At 33.3% G+C, this 22,380-nt stretch overlaps 2 protein-coding genes across 2 annotated transcripts; both read left to right on the forward strand.

Moving 5' to 3' along the window:
- Window positions 1-4,003: 4,003 nt before the first annotated feature.
- LOC110648914 (receptor-like protein 46) lies at window positions 4,004-4,816 on the forward strand. Its single transcript, XM_021803291.2, has one exon. The coding sequence runs from the start codon at window positions 4,004-4,006 to the stop codon at window positions 4,814-4,816; it is 813 nt and encodes a 270-aa protein (XP_021658983.2).
- LOC110648916 (SAC3 family protein A) lies at window positions 4,817-22,119 on the forward strand. Its single transcript, XM_058150819.1, has 11 exons — window positions 4,817-5,060; window positions 13,001-13,119; window positions 13,708-13,805; window positions 13,981-14,140; window positions 14,289-14,783; window positions 14,892-15,032; window positions 15,163-15,222; window positions 15,964-16,094; window positions 20,487-20,620; window positions 20,764-20,987; window positions 21,555-22,119. Exons 1-11 carry the CDS (start codon window positions 4,817-4,819, stop codon window positions 21,654-21,656), a joined length of 1,908 nt encoding a protein of 635 aa, XP_058006802.1. The 3' UTR covers window positions 21,657-22,119.
- The last annotated feature ends 261 nt before the right edge of the window (window positions 22,120-22,380 follow it).

Genomic DNA, 22,380 nt, shown 5'->3' on the forward strand with positions numbered 1-22,380 from the left:
GATAAATCCCGAACACATAAAACCTTCAAACCTGGAACCAGAAAAGAATCAACCCAGAAATGATGATCATCAGGCAACCACGAATAATCCCAAACTCGAATAGAGTTTCCATTCCCAACACTCCATCTAATTCCATGTTTTAATAACATTTGAGAATGCTAAATGCACTTCCAAACAAAACTTGGATTAGACCTGCAAGAAGCCTCCAAGAACTCTCCCGTAAGGAAACATTTAGCTTTAAAACATCTACATAGAAGAGATTGTGGATCAGAAATAAATTTTCAACCCTGCTTTTCCAACATGGCAATTATAAAACAGTGAAAGTCTCTAAAACCCGAGAATTATAAGATGTAACTGTGATTCCATATAAAATAATCTATCCAATTAAAATAATATACAGATATATAAGTGGATCCTACAGAAGTGTAATCACTATACAAATTTTTTTTTTCAATTGATTATAATATTTTATAAGGGAGAGCAATTTTCGGTTTAAATCGAAAAATCGAACCGAACCGATTTAATTCGGTTCAATCGGTTCGGTTTTAAAATTTAATCGGTTTGGTTCGGTTTATAATTTTGATAATTTCGATTAATCTGTTTGGTTCGGTTATTTTCATAAAAAAATAAAAAAACCGAACCGAACAGAAATTATTAATATATAAAGGAAATAAAAAAATCGAACCGAATTGAATCGAACCGAATCGAACCGAACCGAAATCAAAGAAAACCAAACCGAACCTTAAGATTTTTGAGTTTTGATTTCTAATTTTTTTTTGTTTTTATGTTTTTATTATTTAGATTTAATGTTAAAAATATGAAATTTTATAAATTTTGGTTTGATCGGTTTAAAATCAAACCGAATCGATATTTATCGATTTGATTCAGTTCGATTTTCTCTTATTAATCGGTTTGGTTCGGTTTTTAAAGTTTTTGACTTTCGGTTTTCAGTTTTATCGGTTCGATTCGGTTCGGTTCGTAACCGAACCGACCTTTTGCACACCCCTAATATTTTATGTATTAATTTTACTTACATGGAATTACCGTCCCACTATAAAATTACTCTGGAAACTCAATCCACCATCCTCCTTTTTAAAACATAACCTCTTCCAAGCAAACTAATGAATATCATATCTTTATCATTAACATATAATAAACTAATTATATTCAAATTTAATTTTTATTATAAAAATAAAGAGAAATAATTTATAATTTATTATTATATAACTTAATTAGTTAATAAATGAATAACATAACTTTAAATTTAAAAAAAAATAATAATATTACTAAAATAGATAGTTAAGCTTGAAGAATTGGAACAATTGAGGAGTTGCTTTGTCAATATTTAATTATTTACGACCGTATATGGTAATATGCATAGAACTTATAATCTAAAATTTTTAATACGCTAATTTATAATATTATTATGCATCATGACATTATATATATTATTTATTGCATTATATGTTATTTTGATGTCTAAATATGTTATCTCGATATTATTTATTATTTTAACATTATGTACAAAATGATGTTCATATATATATATATGAAAAAGAACAATTTAAATTAATACAATAAATATGAACCGTATTTTCTAAAAATATTTTTTAAAACAATATTTTTCATAAAAGAAATAGTCTTAGATTAATATTATTCTTATACATAAAGAAGAAGAATTTAGATTAATAAAATAAATTTTTTTTCAATAGATAAAACACATGCACATATGATGAATTAGTGACAAGAATGAATCGCTAATAAAATCATAATCAATTTGAATAGAATTCTTATTTTTATATAACCCATGCGTTGAACACATCAAACTCACTCTAGGACGTCAATGTTTATTTTCTCACAAACCATTTCATTCGCTATTATAAAATAATAATTTGGAAAAGTGACTTTCTTAATTTCCATCAAACTTTAGAATCAAAAAGTGTCTGCCTTCATCTCTATGATACAGTAGCTAATAAAAGAAAATCATTATATCAAAAAGTTTAAGTTTTATCTATAATTTTTAATTTTCATTATTTTAATTAAAATGTAAAAAATGCTGTGATTGTATTTCTTTTATAAAATTCCATTTGTTTGTGAAAAATATTTTTTTAAAAAATATTTTTTATATTTTTTAATATTTAGCACACTCAATTAAATAAAAAATATTTTTTTATCAAATGAAAATACTTTTTATTATCAAAATTTGAGATTTGAACTGTAATTGTAAAGAGGAATAGTGTGTCTTTCACTTGTTTTTAATTAAATATAAGCAAATAAATTATAAGAGAGGATCATTTCATAAGTTGTATAATTAAATAAATAATTTGTCTCTTTGCAAATATAATAATGGGTTATAAGAAACTTATTTTAAACGACATTCCCCCAAACCCACGCAACTAATTAAAGAAATAATTGAAGCAAGAAACATGTTCTTGGCTGTGGATGGGAGTGTTTAATCGGTAACGTTGAAATTTGAAAAAGGTGGCGTCAACTGCAGAAAAGGAAGCCAATGGTGTCAAGAACTAAAGATTACAAGTATGCATGGAATTGTTAGAAGGAAGTGCAATCAACATAAGAATGGCCAAACTAAGCTTTTTGTTTGAACCCTTTTCCATATTCTTCTTCGTCGCGCGTTCTCTTTGTTGTCCTCCATATCAGAAAGAAGCCCTCCGCCATTTCAAATTTCTGTTACTTGGAAACTCTTCCTTTCCATATTCTTCTTCGTCGCCCGTTCTCTTTGTTGTCCTTCTTTATCAGAAAGAAGCCCTCCGCCATTTCAAATTTCTGTTGCTTGGAAACTCTTCCTCCATTTCTAACATGGAGCTTTATGGGAATGACAACTTCACTTCTGATTGCTGTCAGTGGGGACTAGTAGGCTGTACTTCGCAAAAGGTTACTCATCTTCACTTGTCTGGGCTCATTCCCTCACTAGACTTGAAAAAAGTAGTGACATCTGATGTTTTAGCTCCACTCTTTCACTTGCAAACACTCATTTCACTAGACATTTCTAAAAATGATATACATGGTGAAATCCTGAGAGTTGGGTTTGCCAATATAAGTAGCCTTGAATACCTTGACATGGATGGAAATAGTTTCAATGGCTCCCTTCCTCCCCATTTGTTTTCTTTATGGCATCTGGCGACAATCAATTTGGATTATAACTTAATCCATGGATCGATTCCTACACAGATTGGAAACCTCTCTAATTTGGTTGCGATGTCACTTTACAGTAACAAAATTTCTGGAGCAATTCCACCATCGCTATTCCATTTGAAAAGGTTAGGGTTTTTGAATTTGGGACGAAATTTTCTCAACATGGAGTTACCAGCTGAGACTGGCAACCTCTCCAACATAGAATATCTGTTCTTAGATAACAACAATTTGTCCGGAGAGATCCCTTCATCAATTCGAAAGATGGAACAATTAAAATGTCTTGATTTAGGAGATAAATTTGTTATCTGGTGAGATCCCAACATGGTTGTTCAATTTCAGCACACTTTCACTATTGAATCCTGGGGGAAACAAACTTGTTTTGAGAAATGTGAGAATATCACCGAGGAGCATGTTACACAGACTATCATTGAGATCTTGCAATCTTGCAGGGCAAATTCCCATTTGGATTTCCAACCAGATCAAGCTTTTTTTCTTGGACTTGGGTGATAATAACCTTGAAGGAACCTTCCCTTAATGGTTAGCTCAAAGTGATCTTTCAGGTTTGCTTTTATCAAATAACAAGATTTCAGGTTCTCTGCCACCTCACTTATTTCAATCTCAGTCTCTTAATGTCCTCGTACTTTCAAATATAACTTGTTAGGATTATCGCCAGATACTATAGGTCAAGCCAATGAAATGAGGATACTCATGTTGTCAGGTAATAATTTCTCTGGATCAATTCCTACATCCATCTCAAATATGCTTGAACTGGGTGTTGCTGGACTCGTCAAGCAATAGATTTTCAGGCAATAAATTTCCAATATTTAATCAAAATTCATCATTGCTTTATATGGATCTTTCATCCAATAAACTATCTGGTCAGGTCCCTACGACTTTTCCTTTGGGCATAAAAGTGCTTGTGTTAAGCCAAAATGAGTTTTCTCATGTCTTGCCTCAAAACCTCTCAAATTTCAACCAGCTTTATTACCTTGATCTCCGTGGCAACAACATTGGAGGTGAAATCCCAAATTTTCTCTCACAGATGTCTTCTCTTCAAATGTTGAATTTTAGAAATAATTCGTTCGAAGGCTCAATTTCAATTAATTTATCAAGTCTTAGTGCTCTTCAAATACTTGATCTCTCTTGCAATAATAACCTTAGCGGAATAATCCCACATACTTTAGGAAATCTTTCGGGGATGGTCAATCATCATGACTTCTCATCAAGTATCTCTTCAAGCATCATAAGTCAAATTAATATCTTTCCTAACACTGGGTTTTTGATTCATGCAATTACGGTAGCAAATCAAACTGTTTTGTTATTGCGTAGTTTGGAAGTCTTCTGGAAGAAGTCAAAGCGAAGTCTACCAAATAAAAACCTTCAACTATACGCTTTTTTTGACTTGTCTAACAATCAATTATCAGGTGAAATTCCTGACAGTTTAGGTGGATTGAAAAATTTGAAGTCAGTGAACTTATCACAAAACAAATTCTTTGGAAGAATACCTTTGAGTTTTGGTGATTTGGAAAGCTTAGAAAGCTTGGATTTATCACACAACAATCTCTTTGGTGAAATTCCTTACACATTGGCAAATCTCTTTGAGCTGAGTTACTTAGACTTGAGTAAAAATAAATTGGAGGGTTGCATACCAGGTGGTCCTTAGATGGATTGGTTGAATGACCCAAATTCTTATGCCAACAACATTGGATTGTGTGGAATGCAATTTGAAGTATCATGTGGGAAGTTGCCTTCTGAACCAAAGCTAAAAGATGGAAAGCTCAAGAAAAGCAAGAGTTGGGAGACATGGTTTTCATGGGAAATGGCAGTGATTGGATATCCTTCTAGCTTTTTGTCAACAGTTTTCGTTATGTATGTCATTGGCTACTTTAATATTATACCACAGCCAAGTAGGAGAAGAAGAAGAAGATGCCTTGTTAGGCATGGTCTTTTTGGTTTTTAGGCATTTGATGTATGTTTTTCTTAATTTATGCTGTTATAAATAAAGACTTGTAAGGTCTTCATGCTCTGCCCTTAGTTATTGCAACAGCTGCTCCTTGTTTCCTTTGTTATCTCTGCAGATTGTTCCCTTTTTGTTTTTGTATGTTATGTATTTTCTACAAATTTTTTCATTTAACATACCCACCACACCTAGGTTTAAGTTTACGTTTAGAGATGAAAATAGGTAAAGTACCCATAAAAATTACTATATTCGAATCAAAATCTAATTAACATTTTCAATAACCAAATCCATCTCGAATCCAATTAAATATTACCTCAATTACCCACATATTTGTATAATAAATTTATGATGGATTTAGTTTAAACAAGAATTTTGCACCTATTATATATAAGATTATAATTTCTGATTGGCTAGATTTATAAATTAATTTATACATAGAAGAAATTTCCTAACTTCTGTGGTCTCATTCCCACACTAAACTTGAAAATTGTAGTAAAATGGGATGTTTTAGATCCACTGTTTTCACTTGCAAACACTTATTTCACTCCACATTCTAAAGAATTCTGTTCTTGAACTGTTAATCGTGTTGTGACTTTTTTTTTAAAAAGAAATTTTTTTAATAAAAGCTTCAATAATTTAAATTAATATAATAAATTCATATAAACCGTAATTAATGCAATATTTGGTTTTTCACAAATCAATTCATAAATCATTATAAAATAATAATTTGTATCTTCCAATCAATAACCCAGCTTTGGCAAAGTGTATGCTTTAATTTCTTTCCATCGAACTTTAGAAAGTCGATTTAGGAAACATTCTTTGATGACTAATTTATGTACATAAAGTAGCCTAATTAAATGAAGAAAGTGAGATAAATGTTCAGAAATTTCTTCTTACATTAGGCTCTCTTTGTTACGCGGAACTTAATATTAATGAAACAAGTAACAACTTATTAGAAAATTTTAATTTGGAATTTAAAAGTATTGTGGAATGATTCTAAAATTAAGATGTGATAATTAAAAATATTTTTTTAATATTTTAAAAAAAAATTGTAATAGTATCTCATTTAATTTGGTTGTTTAATTTAAGGTATAGCAATAGGTTAAATATTAAAATTATTTTTTGAAGACAAAAAAGAAATTTTTAGATAGAAACCATAATTTTAAATTATATGTCAATTTCTAATTAGGTGGGCATATACAACTGGGTGCATATAAGAATTTCCCTAATTTTAAAAGAATTTTCCCAATTTTAAATGTAAACATGAATTGGATGAATAGTTGATTTGGATTTCCAACCCGACCAAGCTTTAGTTCTTGGACTTTTTCTGATAAGCAAAATCTTATTAAGGATAATAAAATGTCATGAAAAACTTAGCCTCGTAACCAATAGGCTAACCCCGTAAAACCAACCTAGGAGATTGCATGGTAAGTGAAAAAACTTGGACCTGAATTACATTGAAGCAAAGAACATACAGACCAAGATCATCAATAAGACAAAAAGAGCAAAAAATGCAACAGATCAACAGTCTAAAGAATGCAGCAAATCGAAATCCAAAGCATACAAAGATCAAGCAGGCTAAAGCTAGTGGCATCAAGCCAACAAATAAAAAAACCACACGAGAACCTGCTGCACAATCTATCAAATGAGGAGAAGTAGTGACCATCAACCAGAATATGAAAATCCAAAACCAGAGGCGCCAACAATGAATCAAAAAGAAAGCAAAAAAGGATGCAGCTGAAAAGCACGCAAAGAAGATTGATCCAACTAATTAAGAGCCTCCCAAAACAGAAGCTAAAATACAAACCAATCCAACCAGATGAAACCAAACTTCTATAACAAGGCAACGAAATCCTGAAACTGAGACACCCCTGCTTTGGCTAAAGAATCCGCTACATTGTTACCTTCTATAAGTGTGTGATAAAGGAAACAGATAGCAAAGATTCTTGAAGACAAGCAATTCCATTTAAAATTGATGATAATCTCCAAAGAGCGCTATCCGAATTGAGAACCCAAGGGAGTGTAGTTGTCGAATCTAATTCAACAATAATACTAATAATGTTAGAACATAGGTGTGAAGTAGCAGATAACAAATCCAAAGCCTTTATTTCCTTGGCTCTGCTTTATTAGAATCAGCCATGCCAATAGGTTTAGATAAAATCCATAAAAAGTAACCCATAGAATCACCAAGAACCCCGCCAATAGTCGCAAGACCAAGCTTCTCCAAAGAAGATCCATCAACGTTTGCTATCTGGAGGCAACCATTGAATAAAGGGACGAGATAATAATTAGCCTATAAATAAGTCTCTCTCAATGGTTTGGTGAAAGAGTGGTTAAAAATTTGGTTCTATAGAATAACAAGTTTTCTAAAATCTTGACAAGATAATTTTTTATTATTAAATTATGCCCTAATAACCTAAAAAATCCTAAATTTTACACATTTATTTTTTTAAATCTATCTTATATTTATTTGTTTATTAAGCCAGACCCTTATTAATGCCACTGTTGTAATGTTGATCAGTTTTGCCTTGTAAAAGTGTTTTTTTTTCTTTTTAATATTTTTATTCACCTTTTTCTTCAAAATGAAAAGAAAAATGAAAATTTATTAGGATGAATCTTCTCTCTCATAACTTGATATGAATACACTAGCAAATTAAAAATTTTTTAATTTAGATTTTAAAATTATTTTTTGAAATGATTACTGTTAGAATTATGACTCAAAATCCTAATGGGATTTGGAGAGAGATCTTTTTCTAATTTGATTGAGAGAAATATTTCTCAATAGGATAGAGGAATATTTCCTATAATGAGTAGAACTCTTATTTTAGTGTTATTCCTAAATTGAGTAGGACTCCTAATTAGATAAGGATTGAGGAAATTAACACTATAAATAGGAGAATGATGGAAAAGATTATTTGGCTTTTGGCCATTGAAGAGAGTGGCTTTCAGTCTATGGAGTGAGGCCGTCACCCATTGTAGAGAGGGGCTTTGTCAATTGCTAAGGATTTGGCTCAGCCCATTGACAAGGGGCACTTGCTCATTGCAGTGGAGAGAGGTTTCGGCCTAAAGTAGGTAAGGACATAGAATTCAAGAGGAAGGAATTCTTGTCTATTAGTGAGAGGGCTCTTGCCCATGTGTAGTGTTGTAATAATAAATATATTGGGTTATGTCTAGAGGAGATTAAGAGGGACTAACTAATATATTTACTATGAGCAGTTTTATGTTGTATGGGTTCTCTTAGGTGTAATTGGGTTGATGGGTAGTATAACTATGAGCTTGTGATGATGATTTATTATTGTTGATAGTGAAAGATGGCATGCCCGTAGATGTAGCCCTATGTTGTGAGGATGAACCACGTAAATATTGGTATTTTATGTGTTTGCTTTGTCTCTTTGCAGTTTACACGCTTCCGCAGTGCACAACAAATTGGTATCAGAGCATGGGGATGATCTTGGTGAGTTTGGTTGAAGGTGGAGCTGTTGCGACATGTAGAAAATCGCACATGCAATAATGGTGGTGGCCAAGAATTTGAGGTATGCAATGGTTGATAGATTTTGAGTCAAGGTGGAGATTGTTAGAATTATGACTTAAAATCCTAATGAGATTTAGAGAGAGATATTTTTCTAATTTGAGTGGGAGAAATATTTCTCAATAGGATAGAGGAATATTTCCTATAATGAGTAGAATTCTTATTTTAGTATTATTTCTATATTGAGTGAGACTCCTAATCAGATAAGGATTGAGGGAATTAACACTATAAATAGGAGAATGATGAAAAAGGTTATTTGGCTTTTACCCATTGAAGAGAGTGGTTTTCAGCTCATGGAGTGAGGTTGTCGCCCACTGTAGAGAGGGGCCTTGCCAATTGCTGCGGATTTGGCTCTGCCCATTGATGAGGGACTTTTGTCCATTGCAATGAAGAGAGGCTTTGGCCTAAGGTGAAGAAAGGACATAGAATTCAAGAGGAAGGGATTCTTGTCCATTGGTGAGAGGGCTCTTGCCCATATAGTTGAAGACACCCTTTATGGTGTAGTGTTGTAATAGTAAATATATTGGGTTATGTCTAGAGGAGATTGAGAGGGACTAACTAATATATTTAGTATGAGCAGTTTGATATAATGTGGGATCTCTTGGGTGTAATTAAGTTGATGGGTAGTATAGCTATTAGCTTGTAATTGATGATTTATTATTGATAATAGTGGAAGATGGCATACCCGTAGATGTAGCCCTATGTTGAGAGGGTGAACCACGTAAATATTGGTATTTTGTGTATTTGTTTTATTTTTTTGTAGTTTACACGTTTCTATAGTGCACAACAGTTCCAAAATTATTTTTAAAATTATTTTTTAATTTACATGGTATGCAAAGAAATGAGAGATTTTCGAGTTCCTAAAACCTTTCATTTTTGTTTAGAAAATTCTCTGATTTTTAAAATAAAATTTTTGAAAGCTTTTTAAAATCTCTAAAAATCTTTATTTTCTAACTAATCAAATCGATGAATTAAAAAGATTTATTTTTAAAAACTTCAAACATTTTGAAAAAATTATATTTTTTAAATAATAAAAAAATTATAAAAGTTGAAAAATAATTAAAAAAACCTTTCTATAAAATTTTACTTAAATGTTACTTTACCTACTTCCAGGTTAGATATTAAAATTATTATTATTATTTAAATTTAACTTAATTCTTTCAAAAAAAATTATTTATAAAAAAATTGCATATCAATTAACTTAACATATTCTTTTTATCATTGTTTTCGTTTGTAGCATAAATTAAAACTACAGAAAAGGAAATTTTACAAAGTAAAAAAAATATTAAAAAAAAAACAAATGATACACAAATCTAGAGAATTTACTCTTTGGGATCCCAAATTTGGCCTCCCATACATGGCTTACCTCTTGGATTTATTGTAAATGAACTAAACAAATAATATGGAGAATCCCTCTCCTAAAGATCGAATCATTAACATAGAAATCCAAAAAAAGTTAGCAAAATTTTCGTTATTGGACTTGAGTGATAATGATCCAAAAGGAAACTCTCCCTCAATGGTTAGGTGAAAGAGTGATTAAAATTTTGATTTTAGCAAGTTTAAATTTCTAGCTTTTTAAATTGTAATTAATATATACTGCACTTACTCTCAGCACTTAGGTACTTTTATCTCCTCCTTCCTATGGGATCGGTTAGTCATTAATACATTTTAACTTTTTTCAGTCATGACCCTTTGTCATTGCACAAAAAAATGCAAATCATTTTTTAAATAGATATAATGGATTTTGGGTGCTAACAACTAACCCATTATGCATATTGTTTCTGGAAGATGACAAAGAAAACATGTCACATCCATTTTTTCCTACTAAAGATAGGTTTGACATGAAAATTGTTATATTTATAATTAAACCCTTATCAAGATAATCATAAATTCTTTAAATATGGTACATATATTAGAAAGAAAATGCCGTGTTAGATTGGTTACTCAAAACTCTAGTAGATTTTGAGAGACATTTTTCTAATTTAATTGGAAGAGATATTCCTTCGTAAAATGGAGAATTATTTCTTAAATAGACTAAAACTCTGTATTATAGTGTCATTTCTAAGTTGAGTTGGATTCGTAATTAGATTAGGATTAAAGGACTAATACTATAAATAGGAGTATTATTGAGAGGTTATTTGGCTTTGCCAATGATGAGAGACTCTTGCCCATTGCAGTCTCATGAAGAGAGAGAGATTTTAGCTTAAGGTGAAGAAAGAACATAGTCCAAGAAGAAGAGACTATTATCCATTGCAGTCCCATAGAGAGAGAGGCTTCGATATAAGATGAAGAAAGGGAATAGTCCAAAAGGAAAAAAAACTATTATGCATTGCAATCCCATATAGAGAGGTTTCAGCCAAAGGTGAAGAAAAGTGTTGTAACAAGCATACAAATCTAAAGCACACACACAAATCGCACAATCACACAGTATTAAAAAGAGAAGAAAAATAACACAGGATTTAACGTGATTCAACTGTAAGGTCTACGTCCACGGGCAAAACAAGAGAAAAAGTTCCACTATGATGAAAAGAGAAAGATACAATCAATCAAAACTCTTAAACCCTAACCTCAGTCTGTTTCCTGAATATCTTACAACTTTATCGCAAAGGATAGAATATTGCAATATTTATATTAGTCCATATCGCGGGGTCGTTGCCCCTCATCCCCAAGGAGATCAGTGGTGGGCTTTAGGCACAAGCTGTCACTTTTTTTTTTTTTTTTATCCCAATCAGGTCGTAGCCCGAAACTTTTGAGTCGGGTCACAGTTCGGGTCCATGAAAAAATATATCCAATTTTCAAGCCACAAAAAATAATAATTCTTCCCCTTGGCTTGAATTTCCTCTATCATCAACAAAATAACCGCAAAAACACTCTGTCTTGCCATATGACCTCGTAAGGGCATTACTGAGCACTACAAACATCAACCAAGTCTAGGCAATGCCTAAACTTGTTGACTGGGACTCCCTTGGTCATCATATCTGCTGGATTATTATGTGTAGAGACTTTCTGTACAACTACAGTCCCTTGAGATACAATGTCCCGTATGAAGTGATATCTGACATCAATATGCTTAGTTTGCTCATGGTACATCTGATTCTTTGTGAAATGTATTGCACTCTGTCTGTCACAAAATATTGTTGCCTTGTTCTGTATCAACCCAAGATCACCTACCAAACCTTGTAACCATAAAACTTCCTTTACTGCCTCTGCTAAGGCCATATATTTAGCCTCTGTGGTAGACAAAGCAACTGTAGCTTGCAATGTTGCCTTCCAACTGATAGCACTTATAGAAAGAGTAAACAAATAATCTATCAAAGATCTCCTTTTATCTAAGTCCCCTGCAAAATTTGAATCCATATAGCCAATAACTAAATCACTCATCTTGGCCCTGTCAAATGTTAAACCAACATCTGTAGTACCCTTCAATTACCTCAAAATCCATTTCACTGCCTGCCAATGCTCTTTCCCAGGACACGCCATGCATCTACTCACAACACTAACTGCATGTGCATTGTCAGGTCGGGTGCATACCATAGCATATATGATGCTACCAACAGTACTCGAATAGGGAACACTAGACATGTGCTCCATCTCCTCATCTGTTTTTGGTGATATGTTTGCAGATAACTTGAAATGGGCAGCAAACGGAATAGTCACAGGCTTAGCATTATTCATGTTGAAACGTTTAAGGACTTTCTCAACGTAAGCCTATTGAGACAAGAAAAGCTTCCCAACACTTCTATCCCTGGTAATTTCCATTCCCAATATCTTCTTTGCAGCACTCAAATCTTTCATCTCAAACTCATCACTCAACTGCTTTTTGAGAATGTTAATTTGTGACATGCTTTTAGCAGCAATAAGCATGTCATCCACATACAACAACAAATAAACAAAGGAATCATTTGAAAGCTTCTTATAATACACACAACTGTCATATGAACTACGATTAAAACCATTACAAACCATGAATGTATAAAATCTTTTGTACCACTGCCTAGGAGACTGTTTCAGACCATATAAAGATTTCTTAAGCAAGCAAACACGATTTTTCATACCTGGAATGACAAATCCCTCAGGCTGACTCATATAAATTTGCTCCTCCAACTCACCATGCAAAAATGCTGTCTTCACATCTAGTTGCTTAAGTTCTAGATCATAAAGAGCAACTATAAATAGGATGGACCAATCAATAATACTTCTTTCTTAACAAGCAATGAATGAGCACATGCACATACATTAAAAGATACAGGAATTTGAACTGAATATAAGACACCACATGAGCAAATTTGGATGTTTATGTGAATGAACAATAATTTTTGAAATTTTTATATAATATAATTATGATTAATATTCTATAGATGTTCCAGACTTGTCAATTTTTTCAAGATTAAGTTCTTGCATTGCCACTTTTACTGTTGCTCCTACCATTCTTGATGTTGGACAGCTTGCAAGGCTGGTTATCCAGGCTAGATTTGGGGTTTGTTAAATGGCCTCAATGAGTAGAAAACTATGTAAATAGCCTGAATTTATAACCAAGAGTACCTAGGCAGTAAACTTGCAGAAGGAAAACAGATCGTAGGGGTGTTTGCAGTGTAGTGAAGGTAGTGTCAACAGTAAACAAGGTTTTAGGCTTCACAGCTAAGCTTCCTTGGGCTTCATGCCTGCCCTGGGTTCCATGGGCATCACACCTAACAATCCAAGAGCAACAAATGCAGGAAACTTTTATTGTCTAAAAACTTATTAAGATTATAAATATAGGTATTCATAGACTTAAAACTAATACTAAGCGTCTAAGACATGGGACTCCAAAATCAGTCCAAATCCACATGGGGTTGCACTTACCCCTGCAGTAGCTCTTTGGCTTTGCCAATGGGGTTATATTTGCTCGAAGTTGTTTCAAGAAAGTTGCATTATTTGCTTGTCCACTCATTTATTTTATTGATCTTCACTAACAGGATTTTCTGATACATTCTCACATGTAATTTCTTTTTATTCTTGCTTTGGTGGTGCTTTATTTTGTTTTTTGGTGCCACTTGTATCAAGTATTTCTCTTCGTTTTGCCTAGATTATTACTAAGGCAACTGCTGATGGTGCACTTCACACTCGAGACTGGGATACTGAGCCTCTTTTTCCATTACCGGACCCTGATTTTGCCAACAAGGAGTATGTATTCTGTCTGTCTTTTTTTTGTTATTCCGTGTTTCTCTTCATTCTTGTGGCTTTAATTCTTGTAATCTAGGGTCTGTTGACCACTTTGGAATTATTAGGATTGATAATATAATACGCACATTGTTTGGATTCCAGTAATACAAATTTGCTACATTTATGTTGGCTACAGGAGCTCACAGTCTTCAATTCCTGTTCTGTCATTAATGAAGTATAAGAGTCCAAGCAAACGATCCAAAAGTAGGTGGGAGCCTTTACCTGAGGAGAAGTTGGTTGAAAAAACTGTTACTGTCAGTAATGATGATGTAAAATATGGTGGTTGGGATGGAAAGGTATACATTTTTATTTCCTCCTCTTCTCATGTGTAGTTATAGTGTGAAGGTAGCTAAATAATCCACTTCTGCTTCTGGATTTTGTATTGTAATCAATTAATGTTCTTTAAATCTGGTTTTGATTTAGTAATCTTGTCTCACCATACAGCCTTTAATTGGGAATTCTGAGAGCAAGGTTGATGCTTTCAGTGACCTCAAGTTCTCTTTATCGGAGCAGAAAACTCTGAGTAAGGGTTCCCAGAGGCCACTCAAGAAGCAGCGTATTGCTGATGCTTTTAATAGTGCCGAAAATGGCAATGCATCAAGTGATAGTGATAAGGAACAAAGTTTAGCAGCTTATTATTCTGGTGCAATAGCGCTTGCAAATTCACCTGAGGAAAAAAAGAAACGTGAAAATCGCTCTAAGCGTTTTGAAAAAGTACAAGGGCATCAATCAGAAATTAATTACTTCAAACCAAAAAATGCTGGAGCTGGAAACCTGTACAGTAAACGGGCTAGTGCCTTGATGCTTTGCAAAAACTTTGATGATGGTGGAAGCAGGGCTGTTGAAGACATTGACTGGGATGCACTAACTGTTAAAGGGACCTGCCAGGAAATTGAGAAACGTTATTTGCGACTCACTTCTGCACCTGATCCTTCCATTGTAAATATCAATGTCATATTTATATATATTTAGATTGCAAGGTCCAAGTAACAAATGGACTGTATATGAAATGCAACTATTTTGGCTAAAGTCTATTTTGTTTAATAGGTGAGACCAGAAGAAGTGCTAGAGAAAGCTCTGCTTATGGTTCAAATTTCTCAGAAGAACTACCTTTATAAATGTGATCAATTGAAGTCTATTCGCCAAGATCTAACCGTACAACGAATAAAAAATCAGCTAACAGTTAAGGTATGCTTGATGCTCTAATTTCAAAAGCTCATGATCTTTTCGATTAAAGCTTTTCTGATTTTAGTTGAGTGTGTGTATATCAGAACCTTGGTCTTTTCATAGTTTGCTCCTATATTTTACTCATTTTCAGGTGTATGAAACTCATGCTCGGTTAGCAATGGAAGTAGGGGACTTGCCTGAGTATAATCAGGTTGGTGGGTTTGTGCTATGGCTGAAAACCATTTTATTCTCTTTCAACTTCTGTATTGATGCATTGCTCATGCATCCATGAGTCTCTGGTCTTCTTCCTGAGATAGTCATTTTCTATTTTAAGTGCTAGCTCAGTTTCTTCTAAGGAATTAGTAGAGTCATTTTAAACGTGACATTACAGCTGGCAGTGGAGTGTATGTATGAAGAACTGTGTCTGTATGCCTCATTCAAGACCATTATAATATCTGTTGTAATCATTACCCAAAAAAAAAAAAAAATTGTTGTAAGATGCTTACTAGCTGAATGTTCTGAAACTGTGTAGAAATATGTTACCCGAAAAGTGTGTAACTGATGCCTGAAGGTGCCCATGTAATGTGTCTCCTCAGTCATCTTTAATTCAACTTATTCAAATTGTAGCTTACATTTTGAGCCTTTCTTCCATCTATATGTTAAGCATTAGCTGCTGTTTGCTACTATTAGACCAACGTGATATGGTTATTATTGTAGGTGTTTTACTTCTTAGTTCTTACGCATGTTCATGATTTATGAGGTAGGAACTTGTGCCGTGTTACAGTTTGGAATCTTAAATAGCATAAATTTAACGGTCATGAGACACATTGAAAACTCAGATATCTAAAACAATCAAGCAGCTTTTTCTCGATTGTCTTCATTTGATGATGCTTTGAGATATAATAAATTAATTCGCATGATGCTTATATTTGGTTGATTTTCTTCGTTGCAGTGCCAATCACAGTTAAAAACCCTGTATGATGAAGGAATCGAAGGATGCTGCATGGAATTTGCAGCGTACAACTTACTTTGTGTTATTTTGCACTCTAATAACAACAGAGACCTTGTATCATCAATGTCAAGGTTAGTGGAATTTTCAGAATTGCGGTTTTGGTTGTAATGATGTTTGATATATGTTCTTGCCTGAATTCCCTTGCCACATAATTTCTTGATCTTGAAGTTATAACCTCTCAGTGTGCATACTAATTTTTTCCCCCTTGTGCATTATAATGTGTTGATACTTATATGCAGTGTTGTTAAAGGCGTTGGGCGAGGTGAGGCGACCCTCTAGCGCCTTGCCTGGCTGTGCCTCGCTTGAATTATGTGAGTTGACCGTCCCAGAGAGAAAGGCGAGAGGTGACAGAGGCGATGCCTTTTTTATATAATGTTTACTTTTTTTTTTTTTCCCTTAATTTGTTTTTTACACAGCAAAAGATTAAAAGGTAATTTCTTCATGTGGCACTTTACATTTTAAGGAATTACAACAAATTAGGAACTAAATCTTCACTGACAGCTTAATGCTCTCCTAAGACTTAGGCGATCACACTAATTTAGGCTAGCTGTATATAACAAAACTATACTTTTTTTTTTTTTTTTTTAAGTTATATCAAGAAGGCCTAACTAAATAAGGGAAGAGAAAAAAAATACTAATCAGGGATTACAACAAACTAAGAACTAAATCAGGGATTATACAAATAATAAGGGATTGCAACAAATTAGAATCTAAATCAAGAATTGTACAACTAAGTGATTATATAGCTAGTGAATTCTAAGTCAACTCTTCCTCAAATAAGGAATAAAAATAAATAGGAAAGATTTTAGAGATTCTAATAGTACATATTTGACATTCTCTATTTTTGGCTATAATATAGGATCTGATTAAGCTAAAATATTACTTTTCACATATGTAAATTTTTTTGTACTATATAAATCGTATCTATTAAAGAGTTTTCAGTGCCTTTTTCGTCAAACACTTGTTCTAAACCCTAAGAAATTGGAGTTAATTAATCTTTCTTTAAATTTCATTTCTTTTCTATAACCTTATTATTCTTTGATTTTTATCTCTTATATTACATGTACTGCACTGTAAATAATATATATTTTTTCCTTTTAAATTAGAAGCATAATATTTTAATGTTATATATATATAAAAGCTATGGAGCCTCACTTTAAAAAGGCACTCGCCTCGCCTCTCGCCTAAGGTTATAATAGGGTACCCTATCGCCTTAATGTCCCCTTTCTCCTTAATAACATTGCTTATATGTTAAATTAACAACCTGAGGTGTTTCCTTTTATTAACAATTGTGCCATATTATACAAATAATTGACTAGTTTTTGGATCTAGTTTTTGTTCCAAAATGTCTTTGACGTTTCATAATGTGCTTTAGAGGGGTGATCCAATATATGAAACATGAGCACTTGTGCCTTAACCTTGCTTTGCTGAGAGGCTGCAAGCTGCAACTGTAGCTTGAACTAATGACCTCCAAGTTACAAATGAAGTAACTTTACTATTACACCAAAGCTATAATGAGCTTTAAGCTTTTAAAAAATGTCAAGCATTAATAAACAGATTTCTTGACCTATCCTACATCAATTCCTTGAACTATTTTGCGCCTTTTAGGAACCTTTAGTGTGAAACCACTTTCATGGATTTAGTGTGCCTTGAAATGAGGAGAAATTGTGAGACATGATTTTATTCTTGAATATTGTAGAATAAGCGCAATACATGCTTGTACATGTGTATGCACATAGCCTAGACAGAATTGTAGATCCACTTTTAAGTAATGCAAACTTCAAAATAGCATTCAAGTATGAGAACCATTCATAGAAAGTATAGTTAAAAGTGTTATTAAGGTGAGAGGCGACATTAAGACGATAGGGTACCCTATGGACTTAGGCAAGAGTTGAGGCGAGAGCCTTTTTGAAGTGAGGCGTGTATATATATATATATATATATATATATATATATATATATATATACTTTTACTAGTTTAATGAGTAAAATACAATATTGAAAAGGAAAAAACATATTATTTGCAGTGCATTCATTATATGTAATATAAGAGAAATAGAAAATAAAAAATAATAAAGTTATAGAAAGGAAATGAAATTCAAAAAAAAGATTAATTAACTCCTCTTTATTAGGGTTTAGAACAAGTCTTTGACTAAAAAAGGCACTAAATAGTAGGATTTACATAGGATAGAAAAATTTACATTTGTGGAAAGTAATATTCTAGCTTAATCAGATCTTGTATTGCAGCAAAAAATGAAGAATGTCAAATATGTGCCGTTAGAATCTTCAAAATTTTCCTATTTATTTTTATTCCTTATATGAGGAAGAGTTTACTTAGGAATTCACTAGCTATATAATCACTTGCTGTATAATCTTTGATTTAGATCCTAATTTGTTGTAATCCTTGTTAGCTGTATAATCCTTGATTTAGTTCATTTGTTGTAATATCTGATTAGTTGTTTTTTCCTTGTTTAGTTAGATTTTCTTGGTGTATAAATTCTTCTTATACCTGCAACTTAAAAAACAAAAAAAAGAAAACAATATAGTTTTGTTCATGTACAATTAGCCTAAATTAGTATGATTGCCTAAGTTTTAGGAGAGGATTAAGCTATCAATGCAAATTTAGTTCCCAATTTGTGGTAAACCCTGATGATGAAGAGCGTTATATGAGGAAATTGCTTTCTAATCTTTTGTTGTGTAAATAACAAAAAAAAAAAAAAAGGGTAAATGTTACATGAAAAAGGTGCTGCCTCTGTCACCTCTCACCTGGCACCTTTCTCTTTGGGGAGCTCGCCTCATGCAATCCAGGCGAGGCGCTAGAGGGTCGCCTCGCCTCGCCTCGCCTCGCCTGGCACCTCGTGTGGCACCTTGGAGTGCCTTTAACAACATTGCATGGTTATTGAAGGTGAAAGCCACACTAAGGTGCAAAGGATTCTTGGACTGAGATGTGAGGCTCAAGTGCATACCTGAGCGACATTAGGCGCATTGAAAACAAAATAAGACGTATATAATCCTAAATAGGACTAAAATATAAGCACCATTAAATAACATAAACCATTTACAGTTCTAGCAGTGAGGTTTTGAAATCCAACAAGAATAACGATTAAGTCTTAATCCCAAATTAGTTGGGGTTGGCTATATAGATCTTTTTTAGCCATTTAGCTACATTTGAGACCAATTCTGCATCGATCACTCCGTGCCATTTTTGGTATCCCCTTTTCTCTCTTTACTCTTTCAACCACAAAAGAACATAAAGCAACTAAAAAACTACTATTCAATTCTCATTAAGAGTAAGATGGTCTCCATGTTCATCTCTATAATCATCAACATCATCATCATCATCTTCTTCTTCTTCTTCCTAACTTCCAAAGTTCTTTTCTTCTTCATCTTCATTATCTTCATTATACTATTATCTTCTTCCTCATCAAGACTACTACTCAAATCTCTTCTTCATCCTCATGTCTAAGTACTAGAGGAGCATTGGCTCTCAAATTAGAAGTTGTTACTGTGCCATTTCCTTACATCTAACACCTTGGAGTAGATGTAGGCTTCACATTTTTTCTTTTGTTGCTCAAGTACTATGGACGTTGTCTTCAACTTCAATAGCTTTAGCAACTGCACACCAAGTTAGATTATCATCTTCAAACACAATTTCATCCTAATCGTTCAAGAGGACATTGGTTTGGTCAGTTCAGCTTGTGTTTATTCCGTTGGATATTTTATATTTAATGTGATGGATGTTCGCCTGATTCTGTTATTACAGATGTATGGTCAATCATCAGAATACATATGAATTTGAACTTAAATAAAATTCAAGCAATGCTAGTTAACTAAGCAAAGCAAAGCTGCCATGGTTTGGTGGATATGAAATTCCATGATTTGGAATAATGGTTGCAACTATTTGATGCGAAGGATATTCTCCTGATTCTGTTGTTACAGATATATGGTCAACGTCAATCATCAGAATACATCTGGATGGAAACTGAAATAAAATTCAAGCAATGCTAGTTAACTAATAAAACTGCACAGTATTTGCAGATAAAAATTTCTATGATTTGGAATAAGGTTACAAATATTTAATGCGATGGATATATGCCTGATTCTCTTATTACAGATGTATGGTCAATCACCAGAATACATCTGAATGTAAACTCAAATAAAATTTAAGTAATGCTAGTTCACTGTGCTTAGGGATAAAAAATTCTATGATTTGGAATGATGGTTACAATTTTATCCAAACTACGTTGTCTCTTACATTTGTCCTTTGTGTACGTAGTGCACTCTCTCTCTCTCTCTCTCTCTCTCTCTCTCTCTATTTCTCCCCCTCTCTCATATTTTATTTGGTGTATCATGCATGCAGCAGTTATTTGATCATGTTTTGGTTTTGGATTTGTAGAAGCAGATTTGTTCCCTTTCCATTAATTGCCGCTTATAATAATATAAATTTGCTGTTGAGTTGCCAGGTTACCAGAGGAAGCAAAGAAGGATAAAGCTGTTAAACATGCTCTTGCAGTTCGTGCAGCTGTAACCTCAGGAAACTATGTTATGTTCTTCAGATTATACAAGACAGCTCCTAACTTGAACATATGCCTCATGGGTGGGCATACATTTTGACTCCTTCACACAACAACGCGCCCGCGCCGCGCCCCGCCCCCAACAAAAAAATCCTTTTTTTTTATTTGTCAAATTGTCAATTCAATGTGTTATAAGATAGTGATGGTAATTTTTGTCTCTCTGCAGATCTCTGTGTTGAAAAGATGCGCTATAAGGCTGTAAGCTGCATATCCCGGTCATATCGCCCTACTGTGCCTGTTTCATACATTGCACAGGTTTTGGGCTTCTCCAGCACAAGTGAAGGAAATGACCAGGTCTCAGTTGGATTAGAGGAATGTGTAGAGTGGTTGAGAGCACATGGTGCATGCCTCACTTCAGACAGTAATGGAGAGATGCAGCTGGATACAAAGGTATCTTCAACTTCAACCTTTTTTTTAATGTAATTTTATTTTTAATAAAGGGAAAAGATTTTCTTTTCATTTTGGTCCTGCATAAGAACCAAGTTTCTGAAGTTTGTTACTGTCAGGATTTTACCAGCACGGAATGGTTTAGAGGGTGAACCAATCCCTTTCCTCTGATCTTCCCTCTTTCAGTAATTCATGTATGCCTTAATTGGGTTTAGTTATACGGATCATTCTTCTTTCCATGCATCTCCACTTGTCTCTCTTGGCCAGGGGAAAAAATAAATTTGCTGGATGTCTTTCCTAGATTAGTGAAACCAAAGAGATATGCCCTCTGGTTTTAGAAATGACAGATGGCTATCCCATAGGAGAACCATAATTGATAGTGGAAAAAGAAATAAAAGAAAATACAACACGTTTCAGCATTACTGTTTGTGCCACTGACCTCTTCTCTCTCTTCTTCTTATTCCTTTTTTTTTTTTTAAATAAATTTAATAATGTTAATTAAGGCAGCTGATGTTATACTTTTAAGGGCTAATTCAATGGTAACTTTGTATGACTTAATATGATGTGCAGGCTTCATCTTCTAGTCTTTATATTCCAGAACCCGAGGATGCTGTGTTCCATGGAGATGCTAGTCTGGCTGTTAATGATTTTCTTGCACGGACATCCTTGTAGTCAAAATGTAATGATTGTATACATTTAATAAGAAAAATTTGAAAATTGCGCAGCCCTCAACAATATGTACAACCAGAAGATTAGGTTTCTTCCCTGACCTGGAAGTGAGAGTTCAACTCAAGCCTTTAGCGAGCGTAGATCATAGATGTATAAAAGCACATATAACGAAAATAGAGCAGAGGCTTCCCTAAGAAATTTGTTGCCTAGAATTGCGGAGGGATTGAACTACGACAATAACCATATGATTTATATTCTTCCTTTTTGTCTTGAACGATGATAATTCATTCTTTGCTGGGGAAGAAGATGGAACTTGTTAGGGGGGAGAAGGGAAGAGAACAAGAACAAATAGCTTTGTTGTATTTTTATTAATTACAGTTCAATGATTTTTTTTAGCATTAGTTCGCAATCATTTGCTCTTTTTTGTACCCAATTGAACGAAATCGTTTGCTTCACTGTAGACAAAAATTTGTTTATTTCATGTATGATTGATGCTTAGCTTTCTCGCTACAGTTGACAAATGAGAGGATTGTGTTTGATAGGGTTGGGTTGAGCTCTACAGGAACACTGCAACATTTTCAATCATGTATCTTTTTGATTCACAAGCTTATTAACATATATATAATTACCTTTTCTTGTGCATTAGATGTAATTCTATTTCGACATTTTGCGAATTATATGAAAGAAATTAATTTATTATCATAATTTTTTCTTTGATTCTAGTACA

The sequence above is a fragment of the Hevea brasiliensis genome, chromosome 8 (assembly GCF_030052815.1).
Source record: "Hevea brasiliensis isolate MT/VB/25A 57/8 chromosome 8, ASM3005281v1, whole genome shotgun sequence".
NCBI lineage: Eukaryota > Viridiplantae > Streptophyta > Magnoliopsida > Malpighiales > Euphorbiaceae > Hevea > Hevea brasiliensis.

Excerpts from the sequence above, each read along its gene's own strand:
- LOC110648914 (XM_021803291.2), top strand. The coding sequence starts at position 4,004 with ATGGATCTTTCATCCAATAAACTATCTGGTCAGGTCCCTACGACTTTT.
- LOC110648916 (XM_058150819.1), top strand. The coding sequence starts at position 4,817 with ATGGATTGGTTGAATGACCCAAATTCTTATGCCAACAACATTGGATTG. Across the intron at positions 13,120-13,707 it reads TTATCCAGGCTAGATTTGGG|ATTATTACTAAGGCAACTGC; the intron begins GTTTGTTAAATG and ends CGTTTTGCCTAG. Across the intron at positions 16,095-20,486 it reads CTTGTATCATCAATGTCAAG|GTTACCAGAGGAAGCAAAGA; the intron begins GTTAGTGGAATT and ends TTGAGTTGCCAG.